This window comes from Tyto alba, unplaced genomic scaffold (genome assembly GCF_018691265.1).
Source record: "Tyto alba isolate M040663 unplaced genomic scaffold, T.alba_DEE_v4.0 Super-Scaffold_23, whole genome shotgun sequence".
Classification (NCBI taxonomy): Eukaryota; Metazoa; Chordata; class Aves; order Strigiformes; family Tytonidae; genus Tyto; species Tyto alba.
In genome coordinates this window covers 10,079,238-10,094,320 of record NW_024881297.1, presented here as the reverse complement: position 1 = coordinate 10,094,320, position 15,083 = coordinate 10,079,238, and the positions used below count along the sequence as shown (strand labels likewise).

The following is a 15,083-nucleotide window of genomic DNA, read 5'->3' as shown; positions in this document are numbered from 1 at the left end:
GACAATATGGTAGTATTAATTAGTTAACAGGGAATTCAAGAATGAATTGAACCACTGTAAGTCATATTTTAAATGTGACTTATCCTTAATTTGGCACCACAGCTCCAGCATAGCATTGTTGTAAACTGATCCTCACACATCAGTGCTTTTTTTATTGCTTGGATATCAGTTCACTCTTCATACACACAACGTACTCAAGGCAAAGGATAAATTCTTCCTTGTAATTCACTAGCAGTACCTACGCTACGAAATTTAAACAAATGGAATCTAAACACTTTGTTTCCTTCTCTATAATTCTTGTAGCCAACACTTTTTGAAGCTTTAATAGGTTAGATGCACTAACAAAAGGAATTCTGGACAAAGAGACTGACAAATGTCTTAAAAACACGAAGCTGAGATTTGATTATTTTGATTATTTCCTTGAAGATTACTGCCCTTTCCACACATAGCTGAGGCTAAGATTTCTCTGCATTAAAGTTTTGATTACGTGGATCTTATTTACACTTACTAATTTAAAAGCCATTATAAACATGTTTTATAGTTGTTCTTACTATTTTTCTAAACACAAGCATGAAAACATTAGGGTCCAAACTGCTTCATGCTATCTTTTAATTAGTTTTTTTTTTAAAGCTTTTTTTTCCTCTTGAAACCTTGTTGCCAAGGAAAACATGATACACAAATTCATTATAAATGGTAAAACAAGGAAATGCTTCTTTTTCATTAAAAAAAAAAAATGTTAGTAATACTGGCATAATTTTTCCTTTAATTCTCTCTAAATCTGATTTCTGTGGCCAAGAAAAGAAGGTATGAGGCCAGAAAAGCTTTAATACTCCAGTCATTTGGGAAGGCATTTTGAGAAAACAGGTCACTACCTAGAAATACTGAGAGATACTATTTCCTGTTCTTAAACTCTATTGACTAGGGTTACATGCTTGCAGTGGCCATGACAGCTTTTGGAGGGGAGGATCCATCATTCAGATTCACAAGACTATCCTGTAACACTGTAACAGGAGATTTATAAATTTTGCTGCTGCTGTTGAATTTTCACATCTATGCACCCACTGTTTTAGAAGTGTCTGGAGTCAGCAGCTCAGACTGGCTGCCAGAAGATGCACTGAGAGCAGCAAATGTAGATGCAACTCTCTCAGGGAGACTCAACATCATCTTCAATACTTGCCAGTTTTAGTATGGGTGACACTTGTAGCCTCTGCCAGCTTGAGGTAAAAAAAAAAAAAAAAATTTGAGTCATGTCCAAGCGTGGATCTTCCCAAGGGTAACCTGTCAGCTGTCTGCTGAATATAATGATGTTTCTTAAAGTAGATAAATTAACTGTAACTGTTTTTGGTGGGGAGGGAGGGCTCTTGTGTCATTATCATTTTACAGATGGATATGTGTGTTTATTTTTTTTATTATAGAGAGGTATGAGCTTGCTGTCATTAAAAACCTGCGATCTGGTTTTTAGTGTCTGATCCAATTACATGTACATCTGGGAAGACACACAACCAAATAAATAATTGGAGAGGTGCAACTCTGAAATGACAATTGTTATTCATCGATCTCTTTCTGCAAGTCGAGATTGAGAGATGTAAACTTCAAGTGAATGAGATCTCCTGGGTGAGATTCTTCAGTTCAAACACAGTAAACAACTGTTGTCCTCTGATGCACATTTTAGTACTGCTGGAGGCAAACTTTCTAAATATTAATAAAAAACCTACTACTGGCAGAGTATACAGATGAAAAGGAAGCCCTGGGAGCTGGTACAGAATTTCTTGCCACATTCCACGTCTAATCAAAGAATCATACATTTCAGGTCAGAAAGGAAAGGAGATCCCCTAATTTACTCCAGTATTTCCCCTTCTGGAATCACAGAGAGGTCAAAACTGAGTAAACTACAATAGATTAGACATGCTATACTGTGAATCTTATGATTAAAAAAACAAGGGAGAATCAGGTACACTGTGCCCAAAAGCCACTATAACTCACTGAACTATACCATTTCCCACTTTCAGATTGGCCTGTCAGCACATTTCCTTCCCAAAAGTACAGCCCCTAGGGATGCTCTGGTCTGAAGGAGACAAACAGGAGGTGCTTGCACAGCCACGTATATGAGTAACAAGGGAAAATAAAAGAGATGCTCTGGCACGGACTATCCCAGTGACCACAGCCTACTCAAAACTGTCAGTTTGACTTCTTGTGGAGTTAGCCCCTTCAAGTGAGTGGGGGTCTTAGTATTATAGAAATGCTTATACATGCAAAATGGCACCTCACCTTGGCTAGATTTGTCTGTGCAAGCAGGAAACATTCATAGTATTCCCAATTACAGAAATCTTCAGTCTATATTTGTTTTTTCTAATAGTCTGATAAGGCAGCTGTACCAGAGATAGCAGCACTTCACAAGCATTTTTTGAGGTCTACTGAGAAAGAAGACATGCCAATCACATGGTAATAACCTGACTAATAATACTGGTAAGAACCAAAGGCTGGTTCTAGAAGAATGCTGAGCTAGGAAAGGCAATCTACCTGCCCTCAAGTTGGGCTACAAAAAAAGATGCTAACAGGAGAGAAGTGCAGTAGATCCAGGTGCTTCTGCTCTCCCCGCTATCATCTCATGTAACACGAATCCCTCAGTTCATATTTTCCAGAGACAGAGAGAGGACAAAGAGAGGGGGAATGACAGAGCGGAGGAGAAAGCCCAGCCAATCACTTGCTGCTCCTTCCACACAAATGCTGGGTGAAGACTGAAGAGGTGAGAAAAACTTCTCATTTTGGCCCAAAGAATCACCGTATCAAAAATTACTGAAGGTTCTAGTAGCCACTAAGTCCTCTGGGATCTCAAAAGCAGGAGTGAGTTTCTAACTCTCTGGCAGTAGTGAGGGGTACGTATTGGCCCAGACACAGCCTTCACAAGACAATCCTTCTTTCAGGCATATCCCTCCCACCAGCTTCCCTTCTCCCCCAAGGGTCAGCACCCACCAATTCTAGGCAGAGTAGCAGCCAGATCATTTTCACTTACTTCACTCTATTGGACACCTGGGGAAGCAATGAGACTACAAGTCTAACAGGTAAGAAAATACACAAATTCAAGCACTAATAACACCAAGAATTATGACATGATGCCAGCAGTAATGTCTCCTGTTCAATACTCATAGGAAAACTGTGAAAGAGACAGTATTAAAAGGCTTACTCTTAAAAACTTTCAGAGAGCAATTAACCAGGATTATTTTTTAGATCTTTATGTAAAAGTCGGAGGAATTATTCACACATTTATAGCTAGTCATGGTTAGTACCTTGACAAATAATTGCCTTAGAGGGACAGTTCTCTGCCCAGAGCAGAAGAAAAACCACCACATTTCAAAACCACCACAGAGTATAGCCTAAATACTCACTTAGGGCAACACACCCGATTTTACCATCTTATTTTCTATTACAGAATTATTAAGAGATGGCTCCTTTTAAAAATCAAAATGAACTTTTATCTTAACATAAGTTAGAACATTCTGGCATTTTTCTGTCTAAAGGAGAAGGGTGATTATGACCATGCACTTGATTAGTACAGCATTTCACAGAGTTTGTGTGTAGGAAAAAACAGATAAAGCAAAACCCCAGATAAAATTAAACAGCAGTGGTTTAGGGCGTGCAAATATATTATTTATCTCTGAAAACTCTTGTAAGGAGATATATCTGTAGAAAACATGAGCAAACTATAGATAGCTGTGAGCAGATTGGAGCTGTGAGCACGATGCACTCTGTCACATTGTGCAGCTGGGGAACTCGGGGGAAGGCACAGGCTGATTAATCCACAGCTGAGATGATCCGCTCACAGACAATTGAGTTGTCTCTGAACCTACTTGTGCATTACAGCAGGCTTTTAAGAATTGTTCAGGTACAGACTATCAGTTCCATACTCGTGCCATAAGAAGCTGAGTATTTAAAAAATAAATTTGAATTAACTTAAAACAACACAAAAGAAAGTTAACACTTTGGCTTTTATTTGCAAAATTAACTCTATTCTTTCCTGAAAGTATTTTGTAGCCTAGAAAACTTTGCATTACTTTAAGAATTCCATGGTGAAAGAACTGCTACACTGATAATTCCAAATGAGGAAAAATGCACTCTGCATCACAAACAATACCTTCATTTTATTATGGTGGGTTTATTTTTGTTGTTTTGGTTTGTTTTTTTTAACCAATCTGCTGTTCATCATACCTACAGTACTAACATTTGTACTTGTGATAGTCAAAATAGGTAGCAGTACTCGTCACTGATAAAATAATTTTACATAGCAAATACGAAGTATTGAAGTGAAAATATTTTTTGACAACCCTACATTTTACTTTTGGAATTATAACTTCTAGCTAGCAATTCACTCTTTGCAAAAAATAAAATAATATTCTGTACTTGGCTGCAACTTTTGTGTAAGTGCAAGCAACAACTGCAGTATTTTTTAGATGAGCCACACTGATAGCTTTGCACTTCCTTGAGGCCTCTTCTCACTGAATGAACTCCAGGGAATGGCATCATGTCGGGCTTTCCAGATGGATTATGTGAAGCCATAGCTCAATGTCATTTTCAATAGCAAGGCTCATAATTAAAGGTCAAATAGTCACTTCATCTGCAATCAATCAATAGAAGAAGTACTAATACTAAGTACTAATCAATCAATGGCAAATGCACTAATAAAAGCCATGCATCAAATGTCCGCATATGTGTGTGCTCACATGTACTGTGCATATATGTGAGATGGGAGAAGGAGAGAAAGAGAACAAAGTGTGGGTGAATATGCCAGAGGGCATAGTGAATACTGTATTTATCTGTGCTCCTTGTAAGTTTATATCCTGTTTCACTCATTACGTGAAATACAAAAAAACAGTTTTTCTGCATATATGATGCACACTATTCAAAAAACTGTGAAAGCACCTACCTCTATGCAGAAATATCATCTTGTGTTCCTAACTAAGAAACACAAAGGCACCTACCCTTTGTAATTTGTCCTTACACAAACATGCCCTGCACTCTGATCTTTGAGACAAAAAGTGTGTCAACTGTTCTGTCTACAAAATAAAACCCAGCATATGGGAACAGCACTCATCTCCGTGCAGAGCAAGCACTTATTCATGGATTCAACACTGGAAGTGGCAGTTGGCCTCATGAGCATGCACTGCATGGGAATTAGTTGGTTTCATAATATGGTGTGGGAGAAAGTGACTTATAAAAGTCTTCTCATGCCTCTCCTATTACCACTTCTAAAGCTTTAAAGCTGTCAGCTCTTCTCCCACTTTAGTCGGTGCCATTCTAAGCTCCCCAGGGAACGGGCCAGACGTACCTATTTGGAGTTTCACCTGCCAAGCTGAGAGAAATCAGTTTCAAAGCAAAAGAACAAGTGTTGGGGGGTCATTTATACACTACCACTGGAATCTTGAAGACAAACAAAGCAGAGCTCCACAACGCATGTGAAACCAGACCCTGAGCTGTGTTTGTGCTTTCAGGCATTGTAATGACAGAGGGAGAGGGAAAAACTCTCTCTGCTACAAGGGAACAGAAGGTTTCTCGTTGCATGGTTTATAGTAAACACCTCTGGACAAGTAGAAATGTGACAGAACAACAAAAGAGTAAGGGCCAAAATGCCTACGTCTGTTCTTCTTTCTGCTAAGATCAGGGTGGACAAGACTGTGCTGTGGATAGATTTAACTGTCATTCGGGAATGGCTGATCCTTAAAAACAAATTCGATCTACTCTGCTTCCACATTCAATGAAAGAATAAATGCCAGCTGCTCTGGTTAACGTCCCTGTTTACATCATCAGCTCAGGGGCATGCCTCGTCGCACTACAGCTTTATAAAATCCAGTCCTCCCTTTTTACACAGAAATGTGTGTTTATGCAGCTCCATCTTATCCGGACCTGGTACTGATACTGAACAGAGTAACACACCAGTGGTCTCAAAACCAGCCAGCTTGCAGCTGACAGAGTGGGCACACCTACGCAGTGCATGCACCATACAGGGTGCACACCAAAGATGGGCTCCCAGGGACGGCCAAAAATACCATTTCCCCATCAGGGGTGGTGCCCAATTCAGGACATGCTGCTGCTGGCCCCACGCAAGACAAGGCTGGGAGCCTCAAAGAAACCTTGACAAAGCTGAGTCCCGGAGATGGAATACAGCAAGGGAAGCACAGGTCCCAACCACCCAGCGATCTCAATGCAGGCCCTGAGCAGTAAGATAAGGTAGTGCAAAGGATCAAAGCCTAAGAACGAATTACACCTTGTGACTAGCCTCCTAGGAGGAAAAGTTGCCTTCCACAATACACCAGCTCTTCAGTGATGAAGGGAATGCAGTCTGTCCTGAAGCTGACAAACAGAACAGTTTGTAGCCGATAAACAGTCCCACAATACTGTGTTCCACCATCTACCTGTTCCATTTCAACTTGTACACTTACCCATGAGACATCTGTATTAGCAGGGTAAAAGTACGTATAGCTGGGGAGAAGCTCTACGTGTCCTTGAAGTCAAGGTGGCCCCAAGTATTTCTGTTGGCATGCTTGGGCAAAGAAAGCTGCAAAATATGAAGCCTAACTTGTTAGGCTGTGCTAATGAGAGTAGTAATGTGGAATTGGGAAAACGTGAGCCAAAAAATCAAGCAAGCTAGGAAACTCAAACTAGGTTCTTCTAAAGGAGAAAATAAAATACAAAAAGGAGAGTGTACTAGCGGAAGAAAAGTGAATCGACTCAGCTGTGTGCACAGGGTGCAGGTCAAGACAGGCTCCAATGAGGATGCTCGGTAGAGTGACTAAAAGAAATGAAGTCCTCATTTTTTTCTGTGACGGCAAGCCCCTCTAGGACTTAAATACTAGAAAAAGGCTTTGTGTTATGGCAAGCCACAAAAGTATTCAACAAAGCATATGTAACACTGCTTTCACCAGAGAGGGAACAGGAGACTTACATATTTGTGCTGTTAAATACAGCCAGCTTCCCCTTTGTAGTATCACAGCTGCGTCCTAAATTTATATGCACCTCCAAATAGCAGGTAAAGGTAGTGTGTTATGACTTACGTGCGGGGTTGCTTTCTATAAATACAAATATAACTCCTCCTGAATCTAAGCTCATTTATTAGTTGAAGCTTCAGGTTCACAGAACATTTGGCTGAAAAAGACCTAATGTCGCTTAATCTATGTGCTGCTCCGTGGCAGGATAAACTCTAGCTATCTAATTGCTGTCTGAGGCTTGTCTACAATGACAGGAGATTCAAGACAACAATAGGCAACATACTCCAAAGCTAAACTGTTTTGCACTAGGCACGTTTCCCTGACTGTTACCTTAAGTCTTCATCATTGTAACGAAGTCCTTCCCTTTCAAAGTCCATTGTGAAAGAGTTACTTTTTTCCTTCTCTGTATCAACCTTTTATGCATTTGAAGATCACTACCGTATTTCAGCTGTCTTTTCTCAACAATCCCAATTGTTTCAGCCTTCCTCTGGGGTCACATTTTTGAGATCTATGATCATTCATGGCACTCTCCTCTGATCTCTTTCCAGTTGGTCCACGTAATTTTTGAATTGTGGAGCCTAGAACATCATGCAAATGTCAAAAGCCATAACACTCTCAAGCCATACAACTTTTGCTACTTCTCTGCAACCCACAGGACCTTTTGTGAAACGAAATTAGATTAGTTTGGTATGATATACATTTGACAAATCTACAGGGCTGTTACTCATTTCCTTGTTTCTTCCTACACTGTTAAAATAATTTATGTAATGATTTGTTTCAGTAGTTTTCTACAAAATAAAGTTAAACTCACTGATCTATAATTCCTCGTCCCCTCCTCGTTTCCACTGTGAAAAAGAGGCATTATGTTTGCCTTTTTCTTGTCTTCCAGGAACTCCTTCACTTCCCACAGACTTTCAAGGGCACTTGCTAACAGTTCTGCAGCACAGGCCTGGCTGAAGCAAAGAACCCTGAGATGAGTTTCACTATATCAAACTGACTTGGAAAACATCTCAACTAAGTCCCGAGTTGCTCCTCCCCTGTTTCAGGCTGAGTTCTTACCTTTGTTATTGACACTAGCTGTGTTTCTCTTTGACAGATACAGTTTTGAAAAGGCATATATTCAGTCGCATATGCTTTATCAAACACGTGTTTTCATATTTTGAAAAACAGTAAGAAAATATTCAAGTACTAGTCATTTCACTGACTGAACATAATGGGTGAAGCAGTAGCAAGTGGCTGTAAGCATAACTGATTTAGCAGTATTTTGTGAATTTCCATCAGAACATCTGTCCTGGGTTGAGTGAGTGGTGGAGTTTTTTAGTGGCAGGGGAGGGGGCATCATCTTATTATCACTAAGGGGTCATAAGTGACAAATATCTCAATGGTGTTTTGATAAATGAATTCTAATAGATAAAACTATCCAAAACATCTGCAGACTTAAAATAAACACATGCATTTTGCTCATGTTAGGCAAAAGACAGTATTGTCTATTTGTGAATTCTGAATACACTACACGCTTTGATTTTCACTTGTACATCCCAGCTTTTAGGTGTAAGATTTTACTGTGAGACTGGGCAGATATACCTTACAATCTTTTCAGTAACAAACCTGAAATTTTATCAATATTGGATTAGGCAACAGAACAGAGTAAAAACAGAAAGAAAAACCCAGCTTTCTATAAATAAGGTGGTTTTACTGTATAACCACTAAAAGCTCAGCTGAGAAGGCTATGTTGTCTGCCCTGTAATAAGCACTTACTTTATCTGTGCAAGAATATTATCCTACTATTAGTATCACACTGGTAGCATTACTTGTCACACTAAAACCAAAATATTTAAGCAGAAAAGCCAGCAACCAACATTTTTTTTTCAACACAGCAAAGTATGAATGTTACTGTTTTGCTCAAAAGCTTATCTCCTTACTTACCCAGGGTGAGGGATTTGTGTGTGGAACAGAAAATGATAGCCACTGTGTCTGCTGGTGTGAAACTAGAGTTATTCCTAGAAAAGAAAGAGTTTTAATAACCTCTGATAGCAAAAACCTTACAACATCATTGATGAAATATATTACTTTGAGGATCCATATGCACATTCACATCACTTTGATCAGGTCTAGTGACAGAAATAATTCTACCCGCAAATGTATAGTAGTGTTTGATTTTTTTTTTTTTTTTTTTTTTTTTTTTAACAAAAGCAGCATTGTTTCTCAGTTGTGGCAAACTCTCTAATGAACATGCTCCCGTGTGAAGGAAAGGAATTCTGAACACATAGTATGTACGACGCAACTTTATTCCAGCCAATGTTATTTTTGCAAACATGCTATATCACAGCACTGGCCAGCTTGCCTCTGTAAAAAAAGAGAATGACCTACAATTTCTTTTCCTAGTATGTAATGTTAACAAAATACTCAATGTAGGTAATACATTGAGGCTACACTATAAACACTGCTTAGAATATGTAGTTATCTTCCACTTCAGAGAAAAACTGCATCTAAGTGTTTACACACTGGGAGTTATGCCCAGGAAGGGAAGAAAAATGAGATACAGGGAGAGGTATATGACTAGCCAATGGATCACCCTTCAGTCCAAATTAGGAATCATTTTAGGAGATTCTAAATATTTACCATACTGTCTGAGTTGGTTACTATTTACAGCATTTTAGATTTTACAGTTGGGACATATCTTTCCCCCAGGTTAGGTCTAGCAGTTCAAAAGTTATTTAAAAATGCCTTCTAAGGTCAGGGTATGATCTTGCCACACAGAAATTTTCTTGTGGCACTAAAAAAGCAGAAGTAGCTCTAAGACATGGCACCTTCTTTGTGATTCTCCCTTATGGGTACTGTATAATTTATATAAAACATATACACAGCATAAAGTCTGCTGTAGTGTGGCACTTCCCATTCAGCAGAGTGTTGCTAAGAAAAATACTCAAGTAAGCCTAAATTAGAGGACAACAGTGAATACTCTGCCCAGCTCAAGTGATGCACTAAGCCATTGGCTAACATCATTCACATGGTACTTTTTTTTGAGAAGTGAATGTACATCTGTTTTTCCTGGTTGATATTTAAAAATAAAAAAAACAGCTCTACCAAACATTAGTTCAGGACAATTGTCTTTTAAGAATCACCATATAAGTGTAGCAAAATTTGACATATACAGAGAAGAGTGAATTGCCAGCCCAGCAAATGTATCTTCAGATGTAAAAAGTCAAACTGAGTTCTCTCTCTCATATGTCATCAGCATGTCTGCAGGGCAAATTATACCTTCAGTGACATCTGTGCAAATCCATTTTTTTCAGTGGATGAAGTATAGCAGTGACTGATTGAGATTTAACAACTCTGTAATTAACACACAAGAAAGGACTGAATTCAGGTCCTGCTCTCCTAGCCTATGAAACTCTAACAGAGAAAATGCAGTAAGGACAATAAGAAATACCAAAATGAAGTCACCCCTATTCAGGAACCTGCCCTTACACATTTGCATAAACTGTATCACCCAAGCCAAAGATATCACACAAAACAAATATTCAAAGGTTCCGATTCAGCACATGCAATTACCTTGTAGAGAAGAGGAAAGTCAAAAACATGAAGCTCATCTGAACAGAAAATACTGAAAGAGAAACAAGCTAAGATTAGGTTTAGATCACAAAAGTAAAGATCACTTAAATCTCTGCAATTGCTGTGTACATGCCTTTTGCCCCCATACAACAGGTCAGAAGCTAGGCTGGATCCAGAGAAATCCAATGACAGACAACCTTAAAAAACTGTCTGGAAGAACAATAAATCCAAGAAAGCTAGAGCTAATCCTGTGGCTACACAAGTTCATCCTGAGGTAACTCTTCTGAATCAAGTATTTCTTGATGCAATGAATGTCAGTGAAGTTCACTACTGCATGCTGCACATCTGTTTGCACTAGTTTTGCTTATTGGGTTGACAACATAAAACCTCTCAGACATGCTCTCGTTGCCAAGTATTAAGTCCCTTTCTATTTAACAGGAGAAAGCACAACGTGTAAGTCTGATCACAATAAATATTATCACACGCTGAGTATATTACTCTCCTGAAGCATGACCTATTAAGAGAAGATCATCACGGACGTTTTAATTCCCTCTGAGACAAAGGCTAATTCCAGAACTGGGCAGTGTACATCAGACAAAGCAGCTTTCATTCAAGCTCACTTTGCTTTGTAAGTGGAGATGGTTTTTGAGCAGCCTGAGGGGAGCTCTCCTCTCGGCCAGCTCTCCCAACACCCGCAGGGGTTGTGGGGTGCACCGAGCCCACCCTCGGTCTGTGGGGACGTGGGGAGAAGCAGGCGGCTCCCCCGCTGTGCTGTGAGTAGCTGGTGGGACTGCAGAGCCTGAGCGTTGGGCTGGGGTGCAGGAACTCCCCGCAGAGCTGGAGGGGAAACCCTGTGACCTGCACGGGCCTTTTCGGGGTGTTTGTGGGTTATGGGGGAAGGGCTTTTACCTGCAGCAGAATCTGGGGTGGGTCCTCTCCCTTTTTCTTGCAACACTTGTGAACGCAATAAAGCTAACGTGTCCCACAGGATAGCGCAAGCCAAGACAACACATTTGATTTTGACCCCAGTTTACAACTGGGAAACATGTCAGGGATATTAACTATTACCAGTGACATTTTCCATTCTCTTACATACATTTCCTAGGATGTCTAAATGTCACCTCAGCATGCACTTAGTTCTTCCTTCATGAACTAAGGAAGCAATCCATTGTTCCTGAATTACAATTTTTCTGCAAGTACATTAATCTAGTATGTACACAAAAAAAAATCCCTTAATACGTATAATTCTGTAAAGCAATAAGCATGGGTTGCTACCACTTCTCCCTTGTGCATATTTTGCTGTGGCTAGAATATTAACATAAAAAATTACATAAAAACATTAATCAACAGAATAATAAATGCAGTTTCACCTCAAGCTCCTTGTGATAATTTCACATCCTGGTATAACACAACACACACATCCAGTCAACACATCCAGTGGTCGTACAGAAACTTTTTTTGTAATAGAGCATGCATATCCATCTCCACAATTTCCTTGGGTTTTGGTTTTATAAATATTTTAGAAAAAAACAGATGACGAACATGTTCCAAGCAGTTTCAATGCTTAGGTTTATATTTGTACTAAGAAACTCCAGTTATGCACACTGGCAATGAAAATGTATATATAATGACTTTCAGTGTATTGCACCGCAAGTGGTATATATAATTACACATGGCACAAATAAAGAGTTGTCTTGCAGAGAAATAAAAGAAAGAACAAGAAAGGCAATGGAAGCAACCACTCTACACCAACTGTTCAAGGAAGAACGTGCCTTTTTAACTAAAAAAGAACTTCCTTTTTTTTCCAAAGTAGCAGTCAGCACAGTAACATAAAATTACTTCATTCTGAGTTTCTCTGCATGTTAAGTCAGAATTGAAAATTTCCATATCCCTTTTTTTTTGTTGACAACTCTGCACTGATTTAAGTGCATCTGGGATGTGGTACTTCTCAGGTGCCTATGCAAAAATGTATTTCCTGCATTTTAGAAAAAAGCTCCTTAGCATGGTTTCCTCCTTTGCTTTCAGAATAAAGTATTTATACAGCACCATTTATAATTCCATGCAGTATTTTACACATGAATAGTGTTTCATAATCCAAAAAACTGCCACAATTAGGATAGGATAAGAACTGACCCACAAAGGGCAGGGGCAAATTTCCTACTGATTTTAGCAGAGGTTGGATTTATAGAAGATGCATTATTTTTATTAGACAGAAACATGTGCACATACACACACTCCAAGGTAGGTGATGTATTGATTTCTTGAAATCTAACAGTTTTAGAGTGTATGAGATGTGATTTATACTGTAGTATACTGTAGTTACCTCTCCCCCAAGCAAATTGAAACTCCTAGCTCTGGACAGTCTGAAGCAAGACGGGAATTCCCTGCTGGGAGAGGAGACAGTGCCTGTATACCACTGCCTTTCCCTGGGAGGTAGTGATCTGCGAGGGTATTTTTAACTGATGGCAAGGATACCAGCAGTCTATTCTCATGTGTATGTTATTTATGGCTGAATGACTAGAGTGCTTCTAAAACAAACTCTGCAAGAAATGTGTTCATCCACAGAAATATATCAGCATTCAAACTCCCAACTAGTTTCTAGGTTTATAATACGGTAAGAAAGGACTATTTAAAAGTTATAACAGTGCTTCTGAGTAACGGTTGAAACTCAAATCTTTCCTTTTTGTTCGGAATATGACACCTGTGAATCTATGTTTTTTTAATAACAAAGAAGTCAAACCAGAATGGTCGTAAACACTTGGAAAGTCATACTGTGCCCCTTTAGAAAGGAAGGGCCACTGAGCAATCTCAGGCACACCTGAACAGCAGGGTTCATCCCTCTCTAAATGCTTACTCAGTCTCCCTAAAAGCATCCAGCCTCAAAAAGTCTGGTAATCTGGTTTACCAGACGCATTAAAACCGCAAGGTCTAGCCCCATGCCAGTGTGCTGCAGCCCCCGCTTTCCAGTACATATAGCTCATTACGCACCCGAAACACAGATAAAAGAGATGCCTTAAGGCTGAACTTACTTATGAACACTATTATGATCAAGCTAAATTTATCAAGGTCAATATTTGGATTGGCAAAAGTATCACAGAACGTTGTGTAGATGATCATCAGGAGCACACTGCTGCTGATAGCGCCAAATGGAGGCTTCTTCCTTTCAAGCCAGTCCTTGATGTATCTTCGGACAATCTGAAACACAGAAACCAACAGGTTGCCTCTTTTCAAAGATGCAGGGAGCCAAGTTGGGCATCACAAAGTGAATCTGACAGCGGAAAGACACAAAGAGAAGAGAGTAATTTGGATGACGGCCACAGTGGATTTCAAAGCTTCCCTGCCACACAACTCTTCTTCTGGGGAATTTAACATTTGTAGTGCAACTTCCACTGGGCGTCCATAATGAGAGTATATTTTCAAGTACATTCAAATCCATCCTTAATCATGCCAAATGTTCTTTGCTAGCTGTCACTGAGACATGCCCATTAAGCCTCCCCAAAGTTTATCTCCTCTGCTGATACTAATGGATGTATGTAATTATCACAGTCCCCTTTGCATCAACAGACAATTCCAAGCGCAACTTTGGGAATCTTAAAAATCTGACATCTTCAGGAATTTCATGACGGTAGATAATCGAAAGTGATCCATGGAACATTTTAATATTTAAATAGCTAGCGATGCACCAGAAGTTTTTAATTAAATTATAACTCAAGCTTGAAAAGCAAAAGTGCATGTGTTGTGGGAGTTTAAATAATTCAAACTCTGAATATCTAGAGTTTTTGTAAATCCAAAGACAAATGCCATTTGCACGCTTTTAGAATACCAGAATTAACACATGAAAACAAGGAAACCTACTGTACTTGGTGAAACTTTTGCACTTTCAGGAAACAAAACCTGAAGTTGCTTTTCAATAAATTTTTAGAAACAACTGTACATTTTAAAATAACTTCAACTTTCAAATTATGCCTAATACCACAGGACTAAGCCTCAGCAGATAGAATGCATCTGTTTCAGCCCTGCCTGGGGAGTCGTTTTTAGCTTTTTTTTCTTTACTTTATATAGTTTGAAAAAACTTTTCAGAGCTTTTATCACACAGCTGCAACTTGTGTTATTTTTTCAGCAATCACATTATCTTGCCTAATTTCTCCCAAGACCTCCTGATGTTCTCTGTTACCACGCTCTTTCAGAAATAATAGCATGAGATCCTGAAACATTTCTACCAGAGGGCTCTAAAGATGTCTCATTACCTTCCCATAGCGGTACTATTAATAGACACCACCACTATTGGTTTAATAATACAGGGCATTTTAGAGGTATTCAAGATTAATATCAGAGCACCAGCATGAATGCTACCATAGGACCTTTTCACACACGAACTGCCTAAACTGTGGGACTGACCTCACAGCTGTCAGTTTTCCTCATGGACTTCCCAGCTTGTTTGGCAAGCCTCTCAGCTGGGAAGCCCTGGAAGCAGCTATCCCACTCACTGCAGCAGACAGGCTTCATCGACCACATGGCAGGGCACATCCTAAAAACTTGGCACAGGGG

The 15,083-nt window shown here is 39.4% G+C and overlaps 1 protein-coding gene across 4 annotated transcripts in view; it reads right to left on the bottom strand.

The window, feature by feature from the left end:
* The window catches only part of SLC10A7 (solute carrier family 10 member 7), a 151,064-nt gene that overhangs the window by 14,934 nt on the left and 121,047 nt on the right, over positions 1–15,083 (bottom strand). For 2 of the 4 annotated variants that reach the window (XM_042796978.1, XM_033001708.2), the window contains exons 8-10: positions 13,565–13,730; positions 10,536–10,587; positions 8,907–8,980 (exon numbers count right to left, since the gene is read on the bottom strand). In XM_042796978.1, coding sequence (XP_042652912.1) covers positions 8,907–8,980; positions 10,536–10,587; positions 13,565–13,730 — 292 coding nt within the window. Of the gene's footprint in view, positions 1–6,531; positions 6,551–7,791; positions 7,934–8,906; positions 8,981–10,535; positions 10,588–13,564; positions 13,731–15,083 lie in introns of those variants that run through there. The other 2 variants (XR_006165686.1, XR_006165687.1) reach the window with 2 other exon arrangements.